The 22,028-nt window shown below is 37.1% G+C and overlaps 1 protein-coding gene across 3 annotated transcripts in view; it reads right to left on the reverse strand.

The window, feature by feature from the left end:
• PRKD1 (protein kinase D1) overlaps nt 1-22,028 on the reverse strand; it is a 135,976-nt gene that overhangs the window by 29,696 nt on the left and 84,252 nt on the right. For 2 of the 3 annotated variants that reach the window (XM_074585053.1, XM_074585052.1), the window contains 5 exons: nt 15,588-15,719; nt 14,697-14,857; nt 12,244-12,267; nt 1,828-2,038; nt 122-199 (listed from right to left, as the gene is read on the reverse strand). In XM_074585053.1, coding sequence (XP_074441154.1) covers nt 122-199; nt 1,828-2,038; nt 12,244-12,267; nt 14,697-14,857; nt 15,588-15,719 — 606 coding nt within the window. The remainder of the gene's footprint in view (nt 1-121; nt 200-1,827; nt 2,039-12,243; nt 12,268-14,696; nt 14,858-15,587; nt 15,720-22,028) is intronic. The other variant, XM_074585054.1, reaches the window with a different exon arrangement.

A 22,028-nucleotide genomic window follows, 5' to 3' on the forward strand; every position in this document is an offset into this window, starting at 1 on the left:
AATATCGCAGAGGAAAGGCCACTCCCAAGCAATGGAAAAATGTGTCTTAGTACACATCACAGTTTTACCTTTTTATTTAACTGATGGCTTAAACAATGACAGCAACATTAACGCAACTTACCTCCATTAATGGCAACTTCCCCCAGACAGTTATTTGGCACTTTAGGAGCACAGCGTTTATGACAGTTGAATCTACAGTCTGTTAAGAAAAAAAGCAATACAGTAAAATTATTTCTCTTTTTCTGTGACACAATGATATTTTTTTCCTGCTATCCAGACTATAAATGTTGAGCCCTATCATCTCACTAGTATAAAGTTAACATGTCCAGAGAGCGTTCCTTAGCCTGGCTGTGTGCCACCTGCCTGTGGATGGGACAGGACGAAGATGCCAGAAGCTGCAGCCGAAGCACATGCTCAGCCCATCTAGGGGAGCAATCGGGAGACCTGTCTGCTTGGCTGGACAGCCAGAGCTGCTTTTCCAGTGAAAGAAAGAGACTGGGCCGCAGTACACCCACTGCAGCTTACGTGACTGTCTACAAATCAAATGGTGAAGACTGAAAATTGAAACAGCAGAACCCGAGCCAACAACTGTAAGCGAGAAACTATTTGTTCTTTTCATCGCAAAGCAACTTTTAGGCAGCTTTCAGTGGAGGGTTCCTTCAATACCTTCCTTATTTTCTAGATACTTTCATTTCACTCTACCTTGACTTTTTTTCCTATCTGTAAGCAGTGCTTTATTAGATGTCATCTTAACTGTTTTCTTTTGGCTTATGGAACACATTTTATGTAAACTAAGATCTGTAACTTATTAACACACCTGGAAAAGCAAAGACTCAGGAAGGAAGAAAAATACTAAGGATATCTATATCCTTAAAATTATTTAACTTCAGATTAATCCAATAACCAACTGAGGTACAGCAGTGCTAAACTGTAGGCAAATATTTTTTTAAAAATCAGGTTAATATTTGCTTATGTCACTGGGATTCAAAGTGAACTGAAACAGGCGATGCCTTTACAGAGATTTTGCTTTCGTTAAAATCACATCAGAATCACACCTTAAGTTAAAGGAATGCAGCAACTTTGAATCTTTGCAGGATGTTAGTTCAAAGAAGCAACACAAAGCATACTGATTAAGTCTGTGACAGCTGCTGTTTAGTTTAAAAGAAGGAAGGTGATTTTAAGGAACTGTTAGCTGACGTTATCTAACACCGTAGCACGCACAATGCTTTGTATTTATGGGCACTCTAGCTGGCCAAGGTGAGCCAGTAGTCTAGGCCACAATCCAAGGGGCTTGACTCACTTTGGCACCTGCTAAGGTACACCACCATGAGACCTGAGACCACATTAGTCACACTGAAAAAATGTTCGTTTATATTCTCATATAAGCTCATCTTATTTTATTTCCATTACAACTCCCCCCCAGACCCTGAACTGCTGGGACTCAGGCACATGCATCAATTTAAGCATAAGACTTTCTAGCTGGGAAACAATGAAGATAAGAACACAGTCCTTCGTGTTAACTATTCTGCTTAACTGCCTGTGAGCACGCACCAACCTCGTGCCAAATACAAGATATTTTACACCTCGATGAGAAACATGCGAGCTACTGCGGATATACCGCAGGGTAAGAATGAACGCAGCCAGCTCCCGCAGAACAGCAATTACTGTAATTTTGACTCCAGCTTAATCCAATGTAATTGTACATGTGCCTACACCTAGACAGTTTAGTGAGGAAATCATGAGTAAGGCTACAGCGTAACTACTCAAACGCTAATTTACTGATTTTATTATGCTTAGCTTTTATGTTCCTAAAGGGCGTTTACTTACCTTTGCACTGCAAACCCTGTCTAAAAAGCCCTTTGAGAAGCTTCTTACAGTACTGGCAAACTGTTGGCCGTGTGTAAGAGTGGATGACAAAAGTGTGAGGCACTTTAACCTTGGACATTAAGATCTTGTCTAGCTGAATAGGTCGTCCAATGTAGGACTGTGAATTTGATCTCTTCTCTCGCCCAGTGAATGATTCTGACGGTGTCTTTTGCTGTGAAATACGTAAAAAGAACATTTGAAATAATCATGATGTATTCATTTTTAAAAGATTTTCATATTCACATATACTCACCTCAAGAACAGTAAGTCATATGTCATAAAAAGTAATGTAAGTGCTTTTAAACACTAATAGAGCGTGCAACATACCCCCTTCTCAGACTGCTTTTGAAAAATTGGAATGGTATCAAACAATATCTTTGCCAATGCTACTATCATACTTTTCACATTGTGGCTGAAACAGGTTTTTATTTAAAAAAAAATGATTTTTTTTAATCAAAATGAAAGTACTCACTAAATATTTCTCAGAAAAGCATTTTCTGTTCTGATAAAAACACAAGCCATTTTTACCTCTCTTATTTTCTGTTTTATATCAAAAGTAACTTTGAAAGGCTGTATTTTATGTATAAACATTAAGAAAATTATTACTTTATTCCATGTACGTGCAGGTTTTTGATAGAAAACAGAGCAGTACTTTCCAACCCATTTATTTATAATTTTTGCTATCGCTAACCTTACTACATTTAGATTATGCTCAATAGATCACAATAGGTATTTAAATGCATATATATATATATAAAAAAATAAAAATATGTACGAAGACACAGAGTCTAAGGTATCTAATCAAAAGAATTCCTGAAAGAAAAGAGTTACCTTATTTTCTCTACTAAATTCATTTAGATGTAAATATGCAAATTACCCCAGAAAACAACTGACCCAGAAAACTGCCTTCTCCTAAGAATTGCACCTGAGAAACAACCAAACTACACCCATTGCTAACATGGAAAGGAGAAAAAAGTGACAAGATGCAGTCTGATCATTTAAAACTCGGCATCTTCTTACCACCATCTGCAAATAATCCGATAACTGAAGGCTAGGAAATGAGTCGTTCCCCAGTGAGCCTGCACTGTTCAAAAAGTTGTAGTAGCTGAAACTTCAGATTGGCCTAACTTGAAAAACTGTTGTTTCAAACTAATAATGTTATAGGAAATCCTGAGAAGGGTGACTGATTATAATTTCTTGGTCACCAAAATATAAAAATACATTTTTGTATGCTTCTGTCTGAGAATCTTGGAGTAAAGAGGAATTTGAAAGTCATTTTGATGGCAGAAGAAGCTAAGGAGGTCCAGGCTTTGCCTTCATAATGTATTTGCCATAGGGGGAAGAAAAAAGTTTCTTCCTACCAAAGACCAGATAGGTTTCTTGCTGTGAAGTCCAGAATTCTTCTATTGGTTATACTGCAGAACTATCTGTCTTTCCAAAGTTGCTGAAATTTCCAAATTTGCTGAACATTAGAGCTACCCTGCTAATTGACAACAATGCCAACATCATATGCTTATCCACTGCCTAAATGTCATCCTGTCAAATCAAGAGAAATATGCAAAATACATTGTATGAGCGCGGCACATGTGGTCACCATAAACAAACTAGACTGAAACAAGTATAAGAAAGCATCTGCTTTTCTTCATCACAAATAATAGGGTAAAAAGTACAGGTACATACTTTGATATTACGCGTTTACTTTCTGAGTTTTAGATCTTCATGCTCTGTAAAGTACTTATGTATATGAACAAAAAACCCAAAGCAGTCTCAGTTTAGGATTAAATTTATTTGTTAGTTATCAATATTGCTTGCCTAACATTTCCAAGGCAGATTGCATTAAGTCTTACGAAGTCCACATGAGCAGGGCTTTGGAAGGGAGGGCAGAAGCCCTTCAGGAAGGGAGAGCGAGCCCACACGCACAGCACAGACTGCATTGCTCAGCTTATGCAATCTACCTGCAAATGACAGCCCTCACTACTTGTGGACACCACAAAGCTCACACAAGGAGCCAGAAATAGCGATGCGGTCCTCTTTGTCTTGTGTGTAGAACAGGGACAATTTTGGCGCAGACTGATGCTACTTCAGTCTTTGTGCGGTGCCTTACAAGTTACATCCCCAACCCTACACTATGGTCAGATACCTAGCTCTGAACGTGCTCTTCAGCGCTCACAACAAGAACAGTTATACGTGTGACATACTAAATTTAAATATAAGTGTTTTCTTTTTGAAGAAAGCAATTCTTTAAAGGTTTGCCTTAATTCTAACCACTACCTGCATTAGTCACAATGCTTTGCTGTCTTTGTCTTGAATATGGACGTTTGGTGGACTTTTCACATCTAGTGACACTATTCTCTTAAAATGTACCTTAATTGAAAAGGAGTAAGAATTTCTAAGGAGAAAGAGTTCTGTTGTTTGCTTTCATTATGTCACTAAAACAAATTAATATTTCAGTTTACTGTTCTTACCACTAGACCTATTTCTTGACAATCTTTCTCTTGTCTGAAGTACAAGTGATCCAATATTTCCTAACAGCATGATCCCTCTTCGAACCCTCTGTAATATCGACTAAATTAAATCTACTTTGTATTCTTCACCTTCGTTTTCCAAATTATTGCCAAATCAAAAATTATTTTGGCAACTAAATAGCGCTAAAAGCTTTAAAAAGTCTAAATTACTTATATTTAGTTAACCTCATGCTCAAAGGATTTTAGAGAGCTGGTGTGGCCCAGTTTTTCCACACCAAATGCCTTGCAGGTTTTAGAAACATCAGTAACGATGAAATGTACTGAGACTAATCTCAGGCACTTACACGATTAACAGAGAGAGACAGGCTTTGCTCCAGCTCTGACCACTGAGATGCGCTCCCTAGATCATGTCTGATCAAATCTCAGGTGTGGTACAGTATGAGCGTGGGAAAAATTATTTGCTATATTTTTTGCTTTTTCAGTTTGATGGCAAGTTTTTCCAGTTTTAATGTATATGCTTCTGGATGGTTCTGAGAAAATATCAGGTTGGACAAAAAGTGAATTCTGCGTGCTCTACATTGACTCGACCATTTCTGAAAGATAAGAGTTATAACTCATCATACTATCAGCTTTGATCAAATACCGAGTTACCACCGATACAGCATTGGTACTTTTGTTTACTAAACTTGTTTCTCAAAATTTCTATCAGTCAATGAACAGTTATAATTTTTGAAAGATTTACTTCAAGTCTCACTTCTCATCTTTGTGAACAACTATATTTTTCCTGGTAATTTGGAAGTGTTCTCCACAGTTCAAGGGGTAATGGATACTAAACAAAAGATTTACCTTTTTGGAAGACCCACTGCAGAATGTCAGTCTTCAAGACTGGTTCCTACTTTATTTTTTTAACACAATATCAATATTCAAAGTGCTGCTTATATTTCTGTTAAAAATAATATACTGAGAATGACTAACAAGCTCAATAACAAATGAACATGATTTCACCACGTTTACCTCAAAACAAGTGAAAGGAAATAGGTAGGCCTAAACTCACTCAAACTGTTTGTAGAAAATATCTTTCAGCTTCTTCCAGTTACAGAAAAAGTATTTCAACCTTTCATTGCCATTCTGCAAGCACTGGCCTGCTATGCAGTAGCAACGTAGCACACTGTAACACACCAGCAATTCTTAATTTACAGTGGCTTCAGGTCGAGTAAGAGGTAAAGTTGAGCTTCACCCTTCTCCCATACTCTAGAAAAGACATCAGCAGTCCTGGATCCGATCTCCTGCATGCCCAGGCCTGATACAATGGACTCGTGCTCCCTTCCTTCTTCCAGCCAGAGGGAAGTGACCCTCAGCTCCTGCTCAGAGATAGCAAAGGGAAGGGAAGCTGGTGACAGAGAACTCATGGCAGCAGCAGGCAGAGCATCACCCACACCCCTCTGGTGACTGACTGATTAGAAGGAGGAATACCTCCTCCCTCTTGTCAATGATAGCTTCTCCTCCCAATAACTTCCAAAACTCCTGTCAGTATCCCTGAACTTTTAACTTCCAGCACTCCCAGCACCAGGCAGATTCCACAAATTAAAGTCCCTGAAAGAAAAGGAAACCAGGAACTATCCTATTTTCACTGCAAAAGCAAGAATCTCTTCCACAAAGCACCTCTTCTTCGGCCGGTGTGCCTGGTTTGTTAGAAAGATAAATTAGTTTTTCCTGGTAGTCAGCCAGACTACTGACTCAGCAAATCTGGAAACTTCCCAGGAAACGATTGCTTAACTGGATTACACCATGGAAACTAACAGCCTGCACGGCTCCAAACACTAACCAGCCCTTTAGAACAATCATCCCAGCAAGGTAATCTATACTTTAACAGCTCAAAATATGATTTTCCAAGTGACAACACACACAAAGAAACTAGTGCAGATATTTAACTGTACAGATGCGCAACCAAGCCAGTGACACTGCTCACATCCAGAGACTTCAATTCAATTATGCCTTAAATTATGAAAATATCTAACAGAATCCAGTGTTTGGTAACTCTTATATTTTGAAAAAAAAGTTGTTTGGGTTTTTTTTTATTCCAAGTAGGAAGAGGTGCCGAGTTTTTCCACAACACGGGGCATTCTGCCTGACTATTATTAGCTGATGCCTTGCCCCTCCTTCTTGTTCAATTTCTTCGAATTTTTGGAATATACTGAAGCTACTCATGGTTTATCTGGTGAGCTTTGTTAAAAGCCATTCAAGGGCACAAGAAGTTTGTCTACAGTAGCCAGAAGTGCAGCCATTGTGCAGAACCCTGTCACTGTAGGAAGGAGACAGTCCTTCACGTAAACCTTGCCCAAATCCATTGCAAAATACAGTTAAGAAGCTGAAATAAATAATGATTCCCTGCCAATGGATTCAGCTGTTCTTACGACCCGGGTGAGTGTGACTGTCTTCTAGCACCACATCTATCCCTGCCAGGCAGAGAAATCAAAGGAACTTCAGGGAGATGCTGAAGGGACTAACGGGAAGCAATAAAAGCTGCCTGACTGGATGCAGAGTCAGCCTCCTGGGAACAAAGACAAGGACCAGCCCTGCAATCCAACTGCCTCAAACACAGAACAGACTGCTGATTGTCTGACTTCTAAAAGGTTTCAACAGCCCCACTAAAAATTCTGACAAAACTTTACTGAACAGCTTCGTGCTCTAGAAGAGTCAGAAAAGAAATACTTCAGTTTTGACATTTGATCATCTTACTTTAAATCATGCTTGTGGAAACATGTTCAAGTCAGTAAACGTCACTCAGAAGAGAACAGGCTACACATCCTATACTCTCCTAAATAAATAATTTTTCAAAATTGTTCACAAATAGGCGCTAAACTTTTGCAAGACTAATATCTAAAAAGTATTGTGACATTATTCCTGTACTTTACACTGAGATAGTCAACCTAAAACAACATAGGTACTCCTACAATTCTGAAATGTTTGCTTTAACAAAAGAAACAAACTATCATGAGATATTTTTTTTTTTTAACGATTGGGAAAATGAATGTATATTTAAAAAAAACCAAACGGCAATAACTGTCCGCATGAAGTTACTTTTCCAGTGTTGAAGCATACTTGTTGAAACATGCACTTCCTTCCTATACTATATAGGCAGAGGATAAAGCCTTAATATGTTCATACACAATTTCTTCACAGGAAGCTACTGTCAAATGGGGTGCTAGATATCTCTGTAACCACAGGAACTACTATGTTTTTAATGCAATGCAAATGTTGACTTTCTTTTACAAATTAAACTATGTGACTGTAATTAAGTGAATTCAAGGAAACAAATCTTCAGTTAAATGTACTGAAATACCACACTTAGAATGCAATCAACTGTGTTGTCTTTCGAGGCTTCTTGCACTCTTCTCTTTAAGTCAAGTGTATGAATTAATCCTACAAGCACCATAGTTAGACAGCAGTGGTCTGAAAAACACTTGAGTGTTACATGTGTAAACACATCAAAGAACTGACTCCAGCACAAGCTGCTAATATTAAACTATCCGCAGATGGAAATTATTATGTACCCTGTTCCTCCACTCAGACATCAATACCAGCAAACAGCGGTTTGAATGCTCTGTCTGTAACCTGCCTTATTTTGTAAAGCAACAAGAGAAGATTACTGGGTTTCAGCGGTCGTCGTGTGACTACACTAACTTCTCAGAGTCAGGGATTTCCCAAAACAAAAGCCCATTGCTGGCAAAGGATTTGTTAGTGACAGCAGGCATAGTGGGGCTCGTATAGCACAAAGCTTTCTTCCTGCATCTTACAGACTCAACTTCCTTCAAAAATATTAGGTTTAGTTTGATCTTCTATTATGTGCGTCATAATTTTAAGTAATAAACTATTTTCATGTAAGTCTCTTGCACTACTAGAATGCCCACATCATGAGCCAGACCCTGCAGCTCAGTTGTTCCTACTGCACAGAAGTAATTAGAAAGAAAAAAAAAAAAAAAGGCACGTACCATGATACAAAGGTGGCATAGCCAAGTTATAGTTCAAGACAAAACTCTTCAGGGAACTGTTGTATAATTCTGGTTCACGCTATCACATATCAATAGTGCCCTTTTTACATAGACATACAATGTCTATGTAAATGCATCCCATTTGACACTGTCTCCACGCAACCCTTACTGAATCAGGGATAACCAGACAGCCTTTGGGCTTAACCACAGCCACTGGTCTGGAAAAAGTTTTTGCACTGGACAAGGGAGGTCTAGACCAACCAGCTTGGCAACGTTAGTCTAAAGGGAAGAGATTTTGGGGGCAGTAGGATGTTACCAATGCAGAAAAAAAAGTTTATCTATTAGAAAGGAAAGCACCATTGAACATGTTTGGACAACATAAGTGGAGATAAAAGATTGTGCTGATTGCCACTATTCCTCAAAATAGAAATCACGCTTTGGGATCTTGTACCATTTCAGAAGACCCTGCACTAACATGAACGATAGGAAAGTAAAATTTGTGCCGCAGGGTTTGCCACTTCTTTGTATTTTCAGTATGTGCAAACCCTTGTGTCAGTACTTAGAAACTCCAAAACCTTTGCTCTGAGTGTATATTTGCTTAGACGTACCATACACTCCTAAAGAATTCCTACTGTCACAGTTGCAGAGCACCTACAAGTCCTCAGTTAAAGTCGTGATGACTTCTACAAAAGATCATAAACTGACAAGTATTATTATTGTTTGTCTTTCCTAAAAACAAAATAGGGAATTTAAGAGCAAGTGGCAATTACCAAAGGAGAAGAACCTGAACCTCGCTCCTCTTCCAAGCTGAAGAATCAAATACCCATAAAACCTCTCCAAGGGATCACAAACAAGTTGCATTCAGAAACATCAGCAGACATGGCACATACGAAATTTCAGAACACATATATCTTAAGCTATTTACCATTTCCTATCTGTCTTCCTAGATATTTGGAAAATATTAGGTGCAAAATTGACGGAATATTTAACACTTTCCTAAATATACATCTTTTAACTTAAAATAAGTGGTTTGATCATCTTTTAGATCTCAGCTAGCTGTAACAAACTTCTGAAATAATCATATTTGGGCAAATTAGGCCAGAAAAGCTCTAATGCAGTTTGAATTAGTCACAAGAAATTCAGTCCTACAGTATCTAGTGCATGGCAGCTAGTACTAATTGGGACTACTATTATTTTATGGCACAGCAGTATATAAGGTAAGCCATTCCAAATTTATTTTCTGTATCCTACAATGTTTTAATTCAGGGTTCAGCTGGACTTTAAATGCATAGACATGCAATGCCTCGGAAAAAAAAAAAAAAGGAAATTACATTTTCTAATAGTTTTTGTTGAGTTGCTTTTTACCTTTAATATGTTTTAATATCTCAAATAACGGTACAAAACCAAGAAAACTAAAAAAATTATACCTAAAAGATTGTGGAATTAACTTAAATTCCTTTTTAAGTATTTAATTTTCAGTGTCAGATTCATTGAGTTCTTGATTCTCAGTTCTGCTCAGTGCATGAACCTCGACTCACCTGGTAAATCTGGCACTAAATCAATGTAAACATTACTTAGGATTGGTTTAGTTCACAGCCTACATCTCACACTTTTATTAATTCTAAACAACATTTAGATTTTGGACCTAGCCAAATTTCCGGGGGCATTCCCCAAAATAGCATAGGGGTTTTCATTGAACAAGTGAGCACACTGAAAATAAGTTCCCATAGGACAGACAGGAATGTACACCGTACATCACTGCAGCGTGGCAGGATAACTTGAGGGTGACAAGAATAGACCATAACTATGAGGGGTATTAAGAGTTAACTTGAGTGTCTTTCTTCAAGAAGAAATACTGCTTTTGCCTCTGAGAATCTTCGGTCTAATGAACTGTACTCTAGCCATTAGAAAAAGGACTCCTACTAATTACAACTGGCTTAAGGCACGAAGCTGCTCTCAGCTGCAGCACCCTACCTCTTCTTTAACCCTTCCCCCCTCAAGGGCTCCTTTTTTCCAGTCCAGTGAGTTGGGGAGGCATACAAGGCTCTATAAGGACTGGGAAAAGGAAATGCGTCTTCTGTCTAAGAGTGGAAAACAAAGGCTTGGTAGAGTGGGAATTTTTAAGTCATTGGAAACGAGGATTCCTTATCTCAGTGGAATAAGAAAAAAGAACAGCTGTATTAAGAGCTGAGTGTAAGGGAAGAAAGAAAATGGCCATCTACAACTCAAGACAATTCCCACTCAGACACTCTACTGTCCTAGTTCTGCAAAATCATTCTTCTATATATAGCTGAGAAGCCTCGAGCCAGCTCTGCTGATAACAAATCTACAGAGGCAGGCAACACCTGGTGCTGTGTATTCTGTAATACATAAATAATCTTTTTAACTAAAATTATTTAAAATTATTTAGTAAAATATAATTCCTGATTCTTCATCAAAAAGCAAAGATAATATGTAAGTAACTCCAATATTCCACTTACCTGTGCCCTGTAAGACACAGCATTCCTATTTTAAATGCAAAGCTCAGCTAGGCTTTTTCTGAGAAATCACTTCGAATGTGTCTATAGGATTGCCTTAACACATCGACACTCATTGCTTCTAGAAGAATGAATAGAGCTTACCAAAATAATGGCAACATATATAAAAATACAGAGAAATAAACTTCTATTGTGTCATATAAACGTGTTTTAAAGCAAAAATATAGACAGTTAACATATTTTTTTTCTTTTTAAAAAACAAACACAATTTTGTTTTTCCTCCAAATACGTCTATTTGTTTTCATTACTACTTTTAATCACTGTTCGTTTAGCGTAATCCACCACCATCGAGACTGATGGATTTACCAGTTTTCAGATAGCTCATACTTAGAATAAAACTATCTTAGATATTACAAAAAAACTGTTCTATGTATGCTTGTTTGTATTGTTTTATGGGTATTCTGTGGAGTTGTAATTCTGGGGCACATTACCATATTTAGGGACACTAGAATAAGAATATATGTGGTTTAGGAAGAAATAAAGTTGGGGGTTTTTTTAAGAGATAAGACTGGCCATGATAATCTTCATGTCAGTGTAACAAAATATTCCTCAGATTAACTATGCAGTATTTCTAAAAAGGAGAACATTTGCAATGCCTGCTCTTCTCTGGCTCCATCTCAAATACATGCTGCAAGGGAAAGATGCCAACATTTCATAGTTTCAAAAACTTTTGAAACTTTAAACAAGAAACAAACCTATTTGGAAAATCCATATTGAAAGCCAAAGTGGACAACCTTTGACATGAAGTACCCATTAAAAATAAAAAAAAAAAAAAGTTTTCTCATTCAGACTTTATACTTTTTTTATATATAGCTGTAACTTAGCTGTACACTGCTCATGTCTATTTCCACAGAAATACAGAATCCTTGGCTGCTTTTTTTAATGAAACAATATTCTGGAAAAAAAGCTACTACACCGCATTATGGTATTAGAAGTTTATTGCTGGTGAGCACTTAAAGGCCAGGTTTGGTCAGCTTAAAATAAAATGTTTACTTTCTACATTACTCCAGCAAATTCCCAACGTTCTGAGAGTGAAGTTAAAAATTTCTTCCCATGTGTTACTACCAGTAAAAAAGGGCTTCAGTCCAACCAATGACTTCTATCATGCCTAAGAAATGGAAAAGCCACTTTTGTATCAAAATATTTTAATGTTAGCTGATTTTACTGTTTAATGTAAGAATTATGACCTTCCCTTTGGAATCCGGACTTCGGAGTTTTGCACTGAATATACTCTTTCTAAAAGAAAAATAGATGCTTTTGAGTTCTAAAGATCATAAAATCTAATCTGATTAAATTCCTGCATTTCTTCGTGTTGACTCTGATAATGATAAAAGAGCATGTTCCTGCTATCAGGGTAGGGAATACAGCAAATACAGTACATACCTCATAGCCAGGGCTGACAGGAGACTGAGAAAGGAAGTTGGAAAGAAGAAAAAACAGAACAAAGAATTAAGGGGGGGAAAATAATGTTACTTTTAGAAGCAAGCATGAATATCTGATTATTTTATATTTTCATTCTTTGTTATAGAATACAATGCAAAAGAATTGCATTTGAGCTAAGGCAGGTAAAAATCTGGGTTACATAGCATCCTCCTAGTTCTACGTGGCTTTAGCATTTCTGTTTGCTGAGTTATACACTACTGAGTTAAGAATCAAAAAAAGGATATTGCCCAGATTTTATTCTTTGGAGGCAGATTTTTAAAGCTGCACTTAAATGTAGCCTCCAGTCAATTTCCAGCTCAAATGAAATGCTTTATTGGCAAATGAAAACATTTATACCCAAACCGAAACTGTGTCTGGGTGTAGTGGTTCTCTATGAAACAATAATTAAAGTACCCTTTGCAGGATTCCACAGTATCCTGTCTCAAAGATTTTTCGAATGCCAAAATTTCATAATTTAGGGCATAACTTCTTCACTTTGTAAGTGGCATTTTTCCAGAAGCCAGACTGACAAGCTAAATTTAACACTGTGACCTAAAGTTGGCTTCTTTCTGGTCCACACAACATGTAGAAAAAAGGTTCTGAAATTATAACTTGGTTAATAATTGCATCTATGAAAGATCTCCAGGAACCCTTCCTCTCCCAACTGCTCTGACTCTACATAGTAAATAGGGGTAGAAATAACATTTATTTTAGTCCTATTTAAAGAATTGTCAGATATCTGATTGAATACAGTGTTCACAAACCGAGGTTATGTTTTGTTACCAGTGATTCAAGTGCTACACCAATACTAGTAACAAATGATACGATTTTGTGAACAAGGATGATGTTTCTTAGTATATTCACATAGACCGTAGAAAAATGAAACACATTCCAAAGTGCATGCTTTGATTGGTACCGCAGTATAAACTGCTATAAAACTTATCTCACAACTAGTGTAGAAGAATGGAGTCCAAAGGACAGATCTGATACAGGAGAACTGACACCTTACGCACGCTTAAAAAAAACGGGGGGAAAAAAAAAAGTTGAAACACATTCAATGCAAAAAACCCAAAACAAAAAAAAGACATACAGAAGCCATATGTGACAGCACAGTATTTATAGAGAGTATACCAGGACGCTCACTCATACAATTTTTTAACCAAAATTCAAGAAACAATTCAGAATTAGGACCAGCCTTCCTCAAAATTTTCTGCCTTGGTCTGAATAAGTCAGCCTTTCTGAAACAACCTACTGAGAATTACGAATAATCTATCAAGATTTGTTGCTGCAGTTTTTGCAGAACTTAAGCACCTTACTCATTTATGCAGCTTTTCAATTAAAAATACAGATTCATAATGTTAATGTTAATTTCCAAGTAGCTTTAGGCTAATGATAATTAGTAGCATAAGTACATAATTATGGTTCGTAGATGGTACTGCATATAACACCAAGTCTACATCATTTGCAATAGTGTCCTTTTAGTATGTCAAGTTTAATAAGTTTAATATTCTAATTGGGAGGAAAACATGATAATTGTTGTGTGTACTTATAAATTCTTTCCTCTCTTTTAAACCTTAAGGTTTTCAAAACTTTCACTTAGGAGTGGATTCATTTACACACAGTGTAAATTCTTAAGTATTCAAGTATATTATGACCATGAGTGTTAAAAGGAACAAATATGCCAAAGACAAAAAATAAATATCATTCTAACTTACTCCAGTCATTACATTTTGTTCTCAGAAGAGTTGTTTTCATGATGGAAAAATACAATATTAATGCATATGCAAGTATATTTACGTGTGCCTCTGTTATACTGTATATCTACATATACATCTACACGGGTATATACAGATATATACATATATTCACTGCAAAGATCTGTTGAAGGAAATAATGGAGATTTTTCCTACTTTCTTCTGAACACTTAGAAATATGCTAAATACACAGGCCCCAACTAATTAAGTATAGCCTTGACAGTGGCAGATATTCAGTTTGATACTGTGGTGTTTGGGTCACAGTGCTCTCCTGAGGGCAAATCTTTCCTGTATTATAAACCAATGGATATAATGGTCTGATACAGAAGAAATTCAACTTCTAGTTCCAGAGACGACATCCTCCAAGACGCAACTACTCAAATTAGCATGGGTGTCAGGTTTAGACCTTCAAAATAACCTAATTCTTGACAAAGGGAGGAGACTCCTGGGAGTGTCAGAAGTGACACATACCTTAAACCCACATACCTTAAGCTGGTGACCTCCCTTTTACGTCAAGATGCCTTTTCAGCAACACTTGATGATTGACATACCACCCCCTCCTCTGTAGTCTGTAACAGGCAAATCCAGATTGTGTAGCACTAAACGTCATTGTTTCTTATCAGCAACACCCATGGCCTCTATAGCTAGGAGATCTCATACCAGAAGGGCTTCATCCGGCACGCTGGGCGAGGGCTCTGCAGAAACTGTCCGAACCGTGCTGAGTCCTGTTAGGGAAACGTTTGACAGGCGCCTTTTCCGTACACCGCTGCAGTTGTTAGGGATTTTAAATGCACATCTCTTATGGTAATTCAGACCGCATCCTGAAAAGAGAAATTTAAAACCATCTGATTGAAGTTTATTACTGGAAAAAGCAAAGAACTTGGTTTTCTGTAAAAACAGCAGGGGTTCAAAAAACACCACCCTTGTTTTTCATTAAGCCTTTTTCCTCTAACTCGGCTGGTTTAGTTCCTATATTCTAGAATATTTTAGAAAGATATTGTTATGAGCTCTGAAGAGTTGTATCTATAAGCAGTGTTTTTTCTTTGATTTTTCAAAAATCTACGGTCTCGATGTGCAAGAAATTTTTGTGATCCGCATTTGGGAGGTAAGGAAGTCTTTCACTGGATGTGGCACTGGATACAGTCTGACAGGAGTGAAATCACTGTGGCAAAATGAGAAAAAAATAGTACAAGTTCATATGGGCTGACAGTAATTTCAGTTAAATGATCTGAATTAATGTGATACTGCATTAGATATAGGCCCAGGCTCATAAGGCAAGTGTAAGACACAGAAAACCTTTTCTTAAAAATACATATGGGCCAATTATTCTGCACTTTGGGTTACAGAGCTGTATCTAGTAGGCCTCGGAGCAGTCAAAAGGATTAGTTCATTAATCAGTTAATTATTTTGACAGTTCTTACTGTCTCTACCTACTGTAATTTTTTTCCTGATGCCTAGCCAATTTAAAAGCAGCATCAGAGACAATACGCGTAAGTGGAATGGATGGGTCTCTTCCCGAGACTGAAAAAATCCCACCTCACTGCAGCTTACCTTCGCATTTGAGCCCCTGACGCACCAGCCCCCACAGCATTTCTCCGCAATGGTCACAGAAGGCTGGCGCTCGATACGAATGCACAAAGAGAGCATGCGGCCGGATTTGAAAGTCTTCAAATGTAGCAGAAGCTGCAACAGGAAGATCATTCAGGGAATGAGCAAAATTAGTGACATAACTAATACGCTTCGTTTACGTGGTAATTCATCACAGAACAAAGGAAAACACCTTTTTGGTCATTGTGATGATGAACTTTCAATTTTGTATTGGTGGTTATACTGTATTTTGAAGATAAAAAGATTTATGACATACCATCAAACAATGGTATATCATATAAAGTGACCACCGGAAAAAGAATAAAACTGATTTTACAAACTTGCAGCAATAACTTCTCTGATAATATTTATCCAATAAAACACAGGAGGATAATAGCATGTCAAATATTTATCAGAAACTGGCAGAGTTCAATCAAATGTTGTAAATTTTCCAACATTCTCTTTTAGAGACTGTAAAGGTCTACATACAAAAGATAAACTGAATACATCCAGTAAAGAAACATATGGGGTTTTTTTAGACAAGTAAAGAAAAATGTATCAAAAATGGGCCATTTCAGGTGACCACTTAGTATATCGTATTCAGCAGCCTGTGTTGGTATCAGTGAACTGATCGCTCAAATTGTAAATATACATCAGAGTTTAAAAAGAAAACACCCAATCATCAGCAAAGACAAAAACCTTGCAGAGCAGTCTGGAAGACTCCTCTACATTTCCCTTGCAACTAGCGTTAACAGTTGTAAAAGTTACAGGGGCTAGTTAAAGGCACCAGTGTAAACTATAAAAATAAACAATGACATTTTTAAGAACTATTTAGTATACAGAGGCAGCCAGTACCACATTCGATTTTAAAATATACTTTAATGAAATATTTTCTTTTTCTTATTAAATATGCTAAACTTGTATCAGACGGTCTCAGGAAAAATACTATCTGTCAAATGTTATTAAACATTAAGCACATATGCAAAAATTTGATCTCCTTCAAGATGATTAGGGGACTGGAACACCTCTCTTATGAGGAAAGGCTGAGGGACTTGGGTCTCTTCAGCCTGGAAAAGAGAAGACTGAGGGGGGATCTTGTCAATGCTTATAAATACTTGAAGGGTGGGTGTCAGGAGGATGGGGCCGGGCTCTTTTCAGTGGTGCCCAGGGACAGGACAAGAGGTAACGGGCACAAACTTGAGCATAGGAAGTTCCACCTAAACATGAGGAGAAACTTCTTTACCCTGAGGGTGGCAGAGCACTGGCACAGGCTGCCCAGAGAGGTGGTGGAATCTCTGTCTCTGTAGACATTCCAAACCCGCCTGGACGCGTTCCTGTGCAGCCTGCTCTAGGTGACCCTGCTCTGCCAGAGGGGTTGGACTAGATGATCTCCAGAGGTCCCTTCCAACCCCTACCATTCTGCAATTCTGTGATTCAAACTGCCATTTAAACAAGTGATTTAAGTTTGTGCTTACTGTTTGCAGATAACAGTATGAATGAACCAGGTATGGAGCCACTTTACATAGAAAAGCTTTGTCTCTCAACAGAAATACTTTCCTGATTTGCAATTGAGAGGAAAGAAAACTTTTTTTTTTTTTAATGGTTCAGTTCAAATGAATTCCTAACAGATTCAAATACCCTTAGTCTCTGGCTTGTTCTTTGTGTATTAGTGAAAAGAGGACCAAAAATCTACATACCAATCAAGAAAACACTTTTAACTAATTAGAGCAGAGTACCAATAAAGACCTATGCCCTGGACTCAGTTCCTTCTGTGCACAAAACTGCTACTTTTAGGAAAAACTTTTCCAACAATGTCTACAGAAAAACATGTTTCTAGTCTCAACCAATTTCCATTCTAGGAATCTTTTAACAGAGATATTTGGAATACCATCACAAAAGTAGGATCCAATGATATCAAACCTTTTTTTAATGTTTATTAAAACAATCCACATCACCTAACAGTCTGTTTAATTCAGGATTCCATTTTCTTTCCCCAGAATTATTCTGTTCCTAGTTTTCATAACAAGCCATGTTAAAAAGCTTACTTAATTCATAAAATTAGGACTTCATAAAACAGTTAGAACATCCCGAACCTGAAATAAGAGAGTTTTATATTTATTTAACAATGTTAGGCCAGCCATTTTTTTCAGACTCGAGGGCTTCCAAACACATAAGGATACTTGTTCAAGTGTGTTATTTTTCTAATTTTTTTCCAGTCTACAGCAGTCAAGTGCACTACTGTTAAGGCAATGCTCACTCTGTACTGGTAATGCTGTCCTTGCTATACTAGAAAACACAACTCATCAGAACATATTTTAGATGTTGAACAGAATTCTTGTGATTTTACCTTGGATAGGACTTATCGGCTTCCAGCAGAACTGCAACGTACACTTCTTTGCTATTGTCTCTAGTTTAAATTTGCACATAACAAATATAAAACCAAAAAGCTCACTAAAACAAGATTCTCAGTGAGCATGCATTTCTCCCCAAGGGAGAAGACAAGGAAATACACTACTGTAAGACCCTCAGACATGATAGCCATGAATTTTGATAACACGTGAATTTTAGAGATGCAAGCTTTTTGTTTATAAAAATACACTTTCCTGAGGTTATTTCTAAAAGCACACAAGTAATAATCAAAGCACTATTAAAATATGAGTGATGTGTAAAATAAAAATAGTGTAAGTCTCAATGTAGCAAAGGACTTAAGTATGTATATAAGTTTATGCCTATTTCCCTGAATATCTACCTAAAGTTAGGCATGTATTCAAATTCTATTTTAAGTAACTGACGTTTGCTAAATTGGAGATTGGAGAGGAGTTTTACATGGATATGCTGGGTGGCTTTTCAAATAGTACAAACAGTGCAGCAAGAACACAACTAAGCTTAGAAAAAGCAGTAACTTCAATTTAGCTTAGTAATGTAGATAATGGATTAAAAATTCTTTACTCTACCTTAATATCAAAATACCAGGTCTTGTAAAAAGTAAATATCAATATCTCTGTAGAATCAAATCTGACAGTAAGACCTCCCAAAAGCAGTTTTGCCTTAGGGATTTGGTCATTTAGCTCTCTTCCTGTGTCCTGAATTCAGTTCCATCTGAAGCTGTTAAGTGAATGGAAAATACTTTGTTGTTGAGTGTCACCCTCTCAACTCCATTTTTGGTGTACTGGTCTCTTCCCACCCCCCACCGCCTCTTCACAAATGGTGAAGAAATAATTGATATCCTTTCCGTTAAAGCTGTAACTGAACCTTCTGGTCTCCCTGCAAATTAATTAATAGGTTATCATGGCTCACAATCTTGTAGGCAAAAAAAGTAATTTAGAAATAACTTTATTATATCTTTTCTTTAGTTCACGTTACAAATATACGTGATATTAAATAAATACCACTCTTAGCAGTAATAATGTTAATACAATTTTAGGGAGACAGAAATCAAATACAAAGAAACCTCCCAAAGTACTGAACTTGAAGTTGTACCACTTACGATAAACACACATGCAGTATTACATATTTAGGGTTTTTTTTATTTAGACATCCTTCAATTTAAATGTCCTTAAAATTTCTTGTACAGTACACATTGCAAAGCAGAGATGACCAAATTTCAAAGAAATTTCCTTTCAATGGAAGCTTAAATTGCTCCAATTAACTGCTTAAGCATTTAATTGATTACTAAATTAACATTGGTATTTTTTTCCTTGACAGAGAAGTAATTGTCTGAGCTGAATTACAGCTGGATTTAAATAACTCTGCAGCAGGTTAAGCTGCTGTTTTCATGGCGAACTCACCCTCCTGTATCTGTCATATCTGCCGCAACAGCAAGTATGTAATGGAGTTAAAACTCAGCAGGGATGAGTTGACTGGCAAAACTGTTCACCTACCATGAACTCTGAGAACACCTGAACTATATTTCTGTAATGATAAGGAGCAGGAGCTAGAAATGAAAGGTCTGCCTGACCCGAAGGGTCCTGAAAGTTATGGTTAGGAGCTCCAGAAGCCAAAGACAAAGCAAAGAAAGACAGGAAACAGTTTCAGGGATTGTTAGATCCTACCTCTGTACAAGGTTTTGGGGCTGGAATACAAGAAAGTGCAGACCAACATCCCAAAAAATCACTAACAGGGGACTTACTCTATAGCATAAAGATACTCTTAGGCACTATCCATAGAGAAGGTCAGCAACAAATTGAACTTACCAACAAACTTACTAGATGAGGAACACCAATCTGTTGGTTGAAAAGGTAACCGAGGCAAGTTCTAGGATGTTTCCATCATTATCAAAAAAAGATACCAATAGTAAAGATAAGCGGTGATAAATAACATTCTTATTCTACATTTCAACCCTCCTGGCTGAATAACTGGAACTTATCATATCATTTTACATAATGGTATGTTAAAAAGACCATATCATTTTATACTGACATGATAAATGCTCAAAAATAAGAGGCAGGGAGGAAAAATGCATTTTATTTTAAGAAAGCTTTAAATTTGCCAACCACTGCAGAACACAGCAGTAAGAGGAATACAAAACATCATCCTTTCTCCTTCTTTTCAAACTGTTTTGGCAATGTTCCACTCTGTTGAAAGGCATGGAAGTGTTTTGGAATTTAATTTTTAAGGTAAAAAGAGTGTTTTTACAGGCTTCAATTTACGTGTTCTCATCAGGCCCTGCAGACAGCATTCTGTTTTCTTGTCTCATGAAATGATGTTATTTCAGAATACTATTCACTGAAACTAGTGTGACATTAGGACTTGATCTGCAAGAACTATGTTAACCAGCAAAGTTACACAAATCTTTAATCTATATAAACATGGATAATTTGTATTTCTTGTTCTGCCACCTGTATGGCATAGTTGACTTTCTATGGCTAAACCTAGCACGGCTTAGATTTTCAGATCATGCAATTCCAGAAGCAGTCATATATGAATTAGGTTCTGCTTTTAAACTTCTTTCACCATCTTGTAATTTGTAACTTTTTAAAACTGCACATCTAGAAAGGCTTTCATATAGCTACTAACAATCAAAGTTTTAACTTTCAGAATAATCCTGTGTTATTCACTGAAAAAATGAGAGCCCTGGTGATGAAGACAAAGATATGTATACTTTTTTCAAATTAAATGGAGACCTTTCTTACTAACGAAAAAAATTCTGTCATGTCAGCCTGCCCTTGCGCTTTGATGGAGCACTGATGCTGCAAAGGCAACTTTCTGGCCGTATGTAAAATGGTGCAGTAAAAAAAGAAGTAAGTTCCAAATATGCCTACAACCGTATCCTGAAAAACTTACTACTCTGCAGAAAAGTCTGCAATATTACGTTCTTAATATTATACTGTTACACTGCTAACTCTCAGGCTAACTTGTCATCATCTATTTAAGCATTCCCAGTATCACCAAAACACAGACATTGAAACTACAACAGTTTTGACAAGACTATTTCATCAAGTCTGTTAATGACTTGGCTGTTAATGGCTAGTACTCCTTGTTCTGGGCTCAGGAGCAGATCTATCAGTCAGCACAGCTGGAAATGAGAACAAGAAGCCATTGCAACTCACAGAGGCAAGGTCCTGCTTTCAGAAAGAGGCAAATAATTTACTGATTGTTTTGAGTTCCAAGTCCAAAAGGGCTTTGAACTATTAGCAGAGGTGAAATCCTGCTATTACAAGCAACAGAGCTTCACGTAATGGGAGCTGTCAGCTAGCATCCATGCCTCTCGTAGCATAAGAAACCACCAACCACACGATCAGCGGTATCTTGCAGACATTCTCCTGCTACCCTCTCCCATTTGGAATGCCTTTAAGAGTAATGTATCCCGATGACTTCCCGCAGGCACTCGTAACTGAGCCCTTCCCTAGAAGAACTACTGGCATTCGTCACTGAAAAAATAAATATAACATACCGTATATATTATTCCTCTTCAAGCACTGATTAAACCATAACAATTAATAAGCGTATACACAATTTTACTGAGCTAAGAGAAAGGAAAACATTTTATTCTTTTCACTGTTCCATCCTGGTAATTAAAATCAGCCTGAGTTTTCAGAGTTCCATCAGTCATCAGAACTAGGGCAGTTCATACAAACCAAAGATTTGATCTCTGATCTCCATCTTGAAATGTGATTTAAAAATCACATTAAGATTATCAGGACCTTATACGTAATAGAAATTACAACTTCCTAAAATCTAGACATGTACAGATTTATAATCACTCTGTCTCTGTTTTCTGCTCTGAAATAAGGAAACTTAGATATGGCAAATTTGGATTTAATGAGCTTTTTGGATATGTATGTGAATATTACAGCACTCTAAATTTTACATGCAGGAAAATCTTTCCATTTCAGTAAGTTTTGTTTTGGTTTCCTTACCTGTTATTGATTTATCCCAATGTCTTAGGTGAAAAATAGCTTAAAT

Source organism: Larus michahellis, chromosome 4 (genome assembly GCF_964199755.1).
Source record: "Larus michahellis chromosome 4, bLarMic1.1, whole genome shotgun sequence".
Lineage (NCBI taxonomy): Eukaryota > Metazoa > Chordata > Aves > Charadriiformes > Laridae > Larus > Larus michahellis.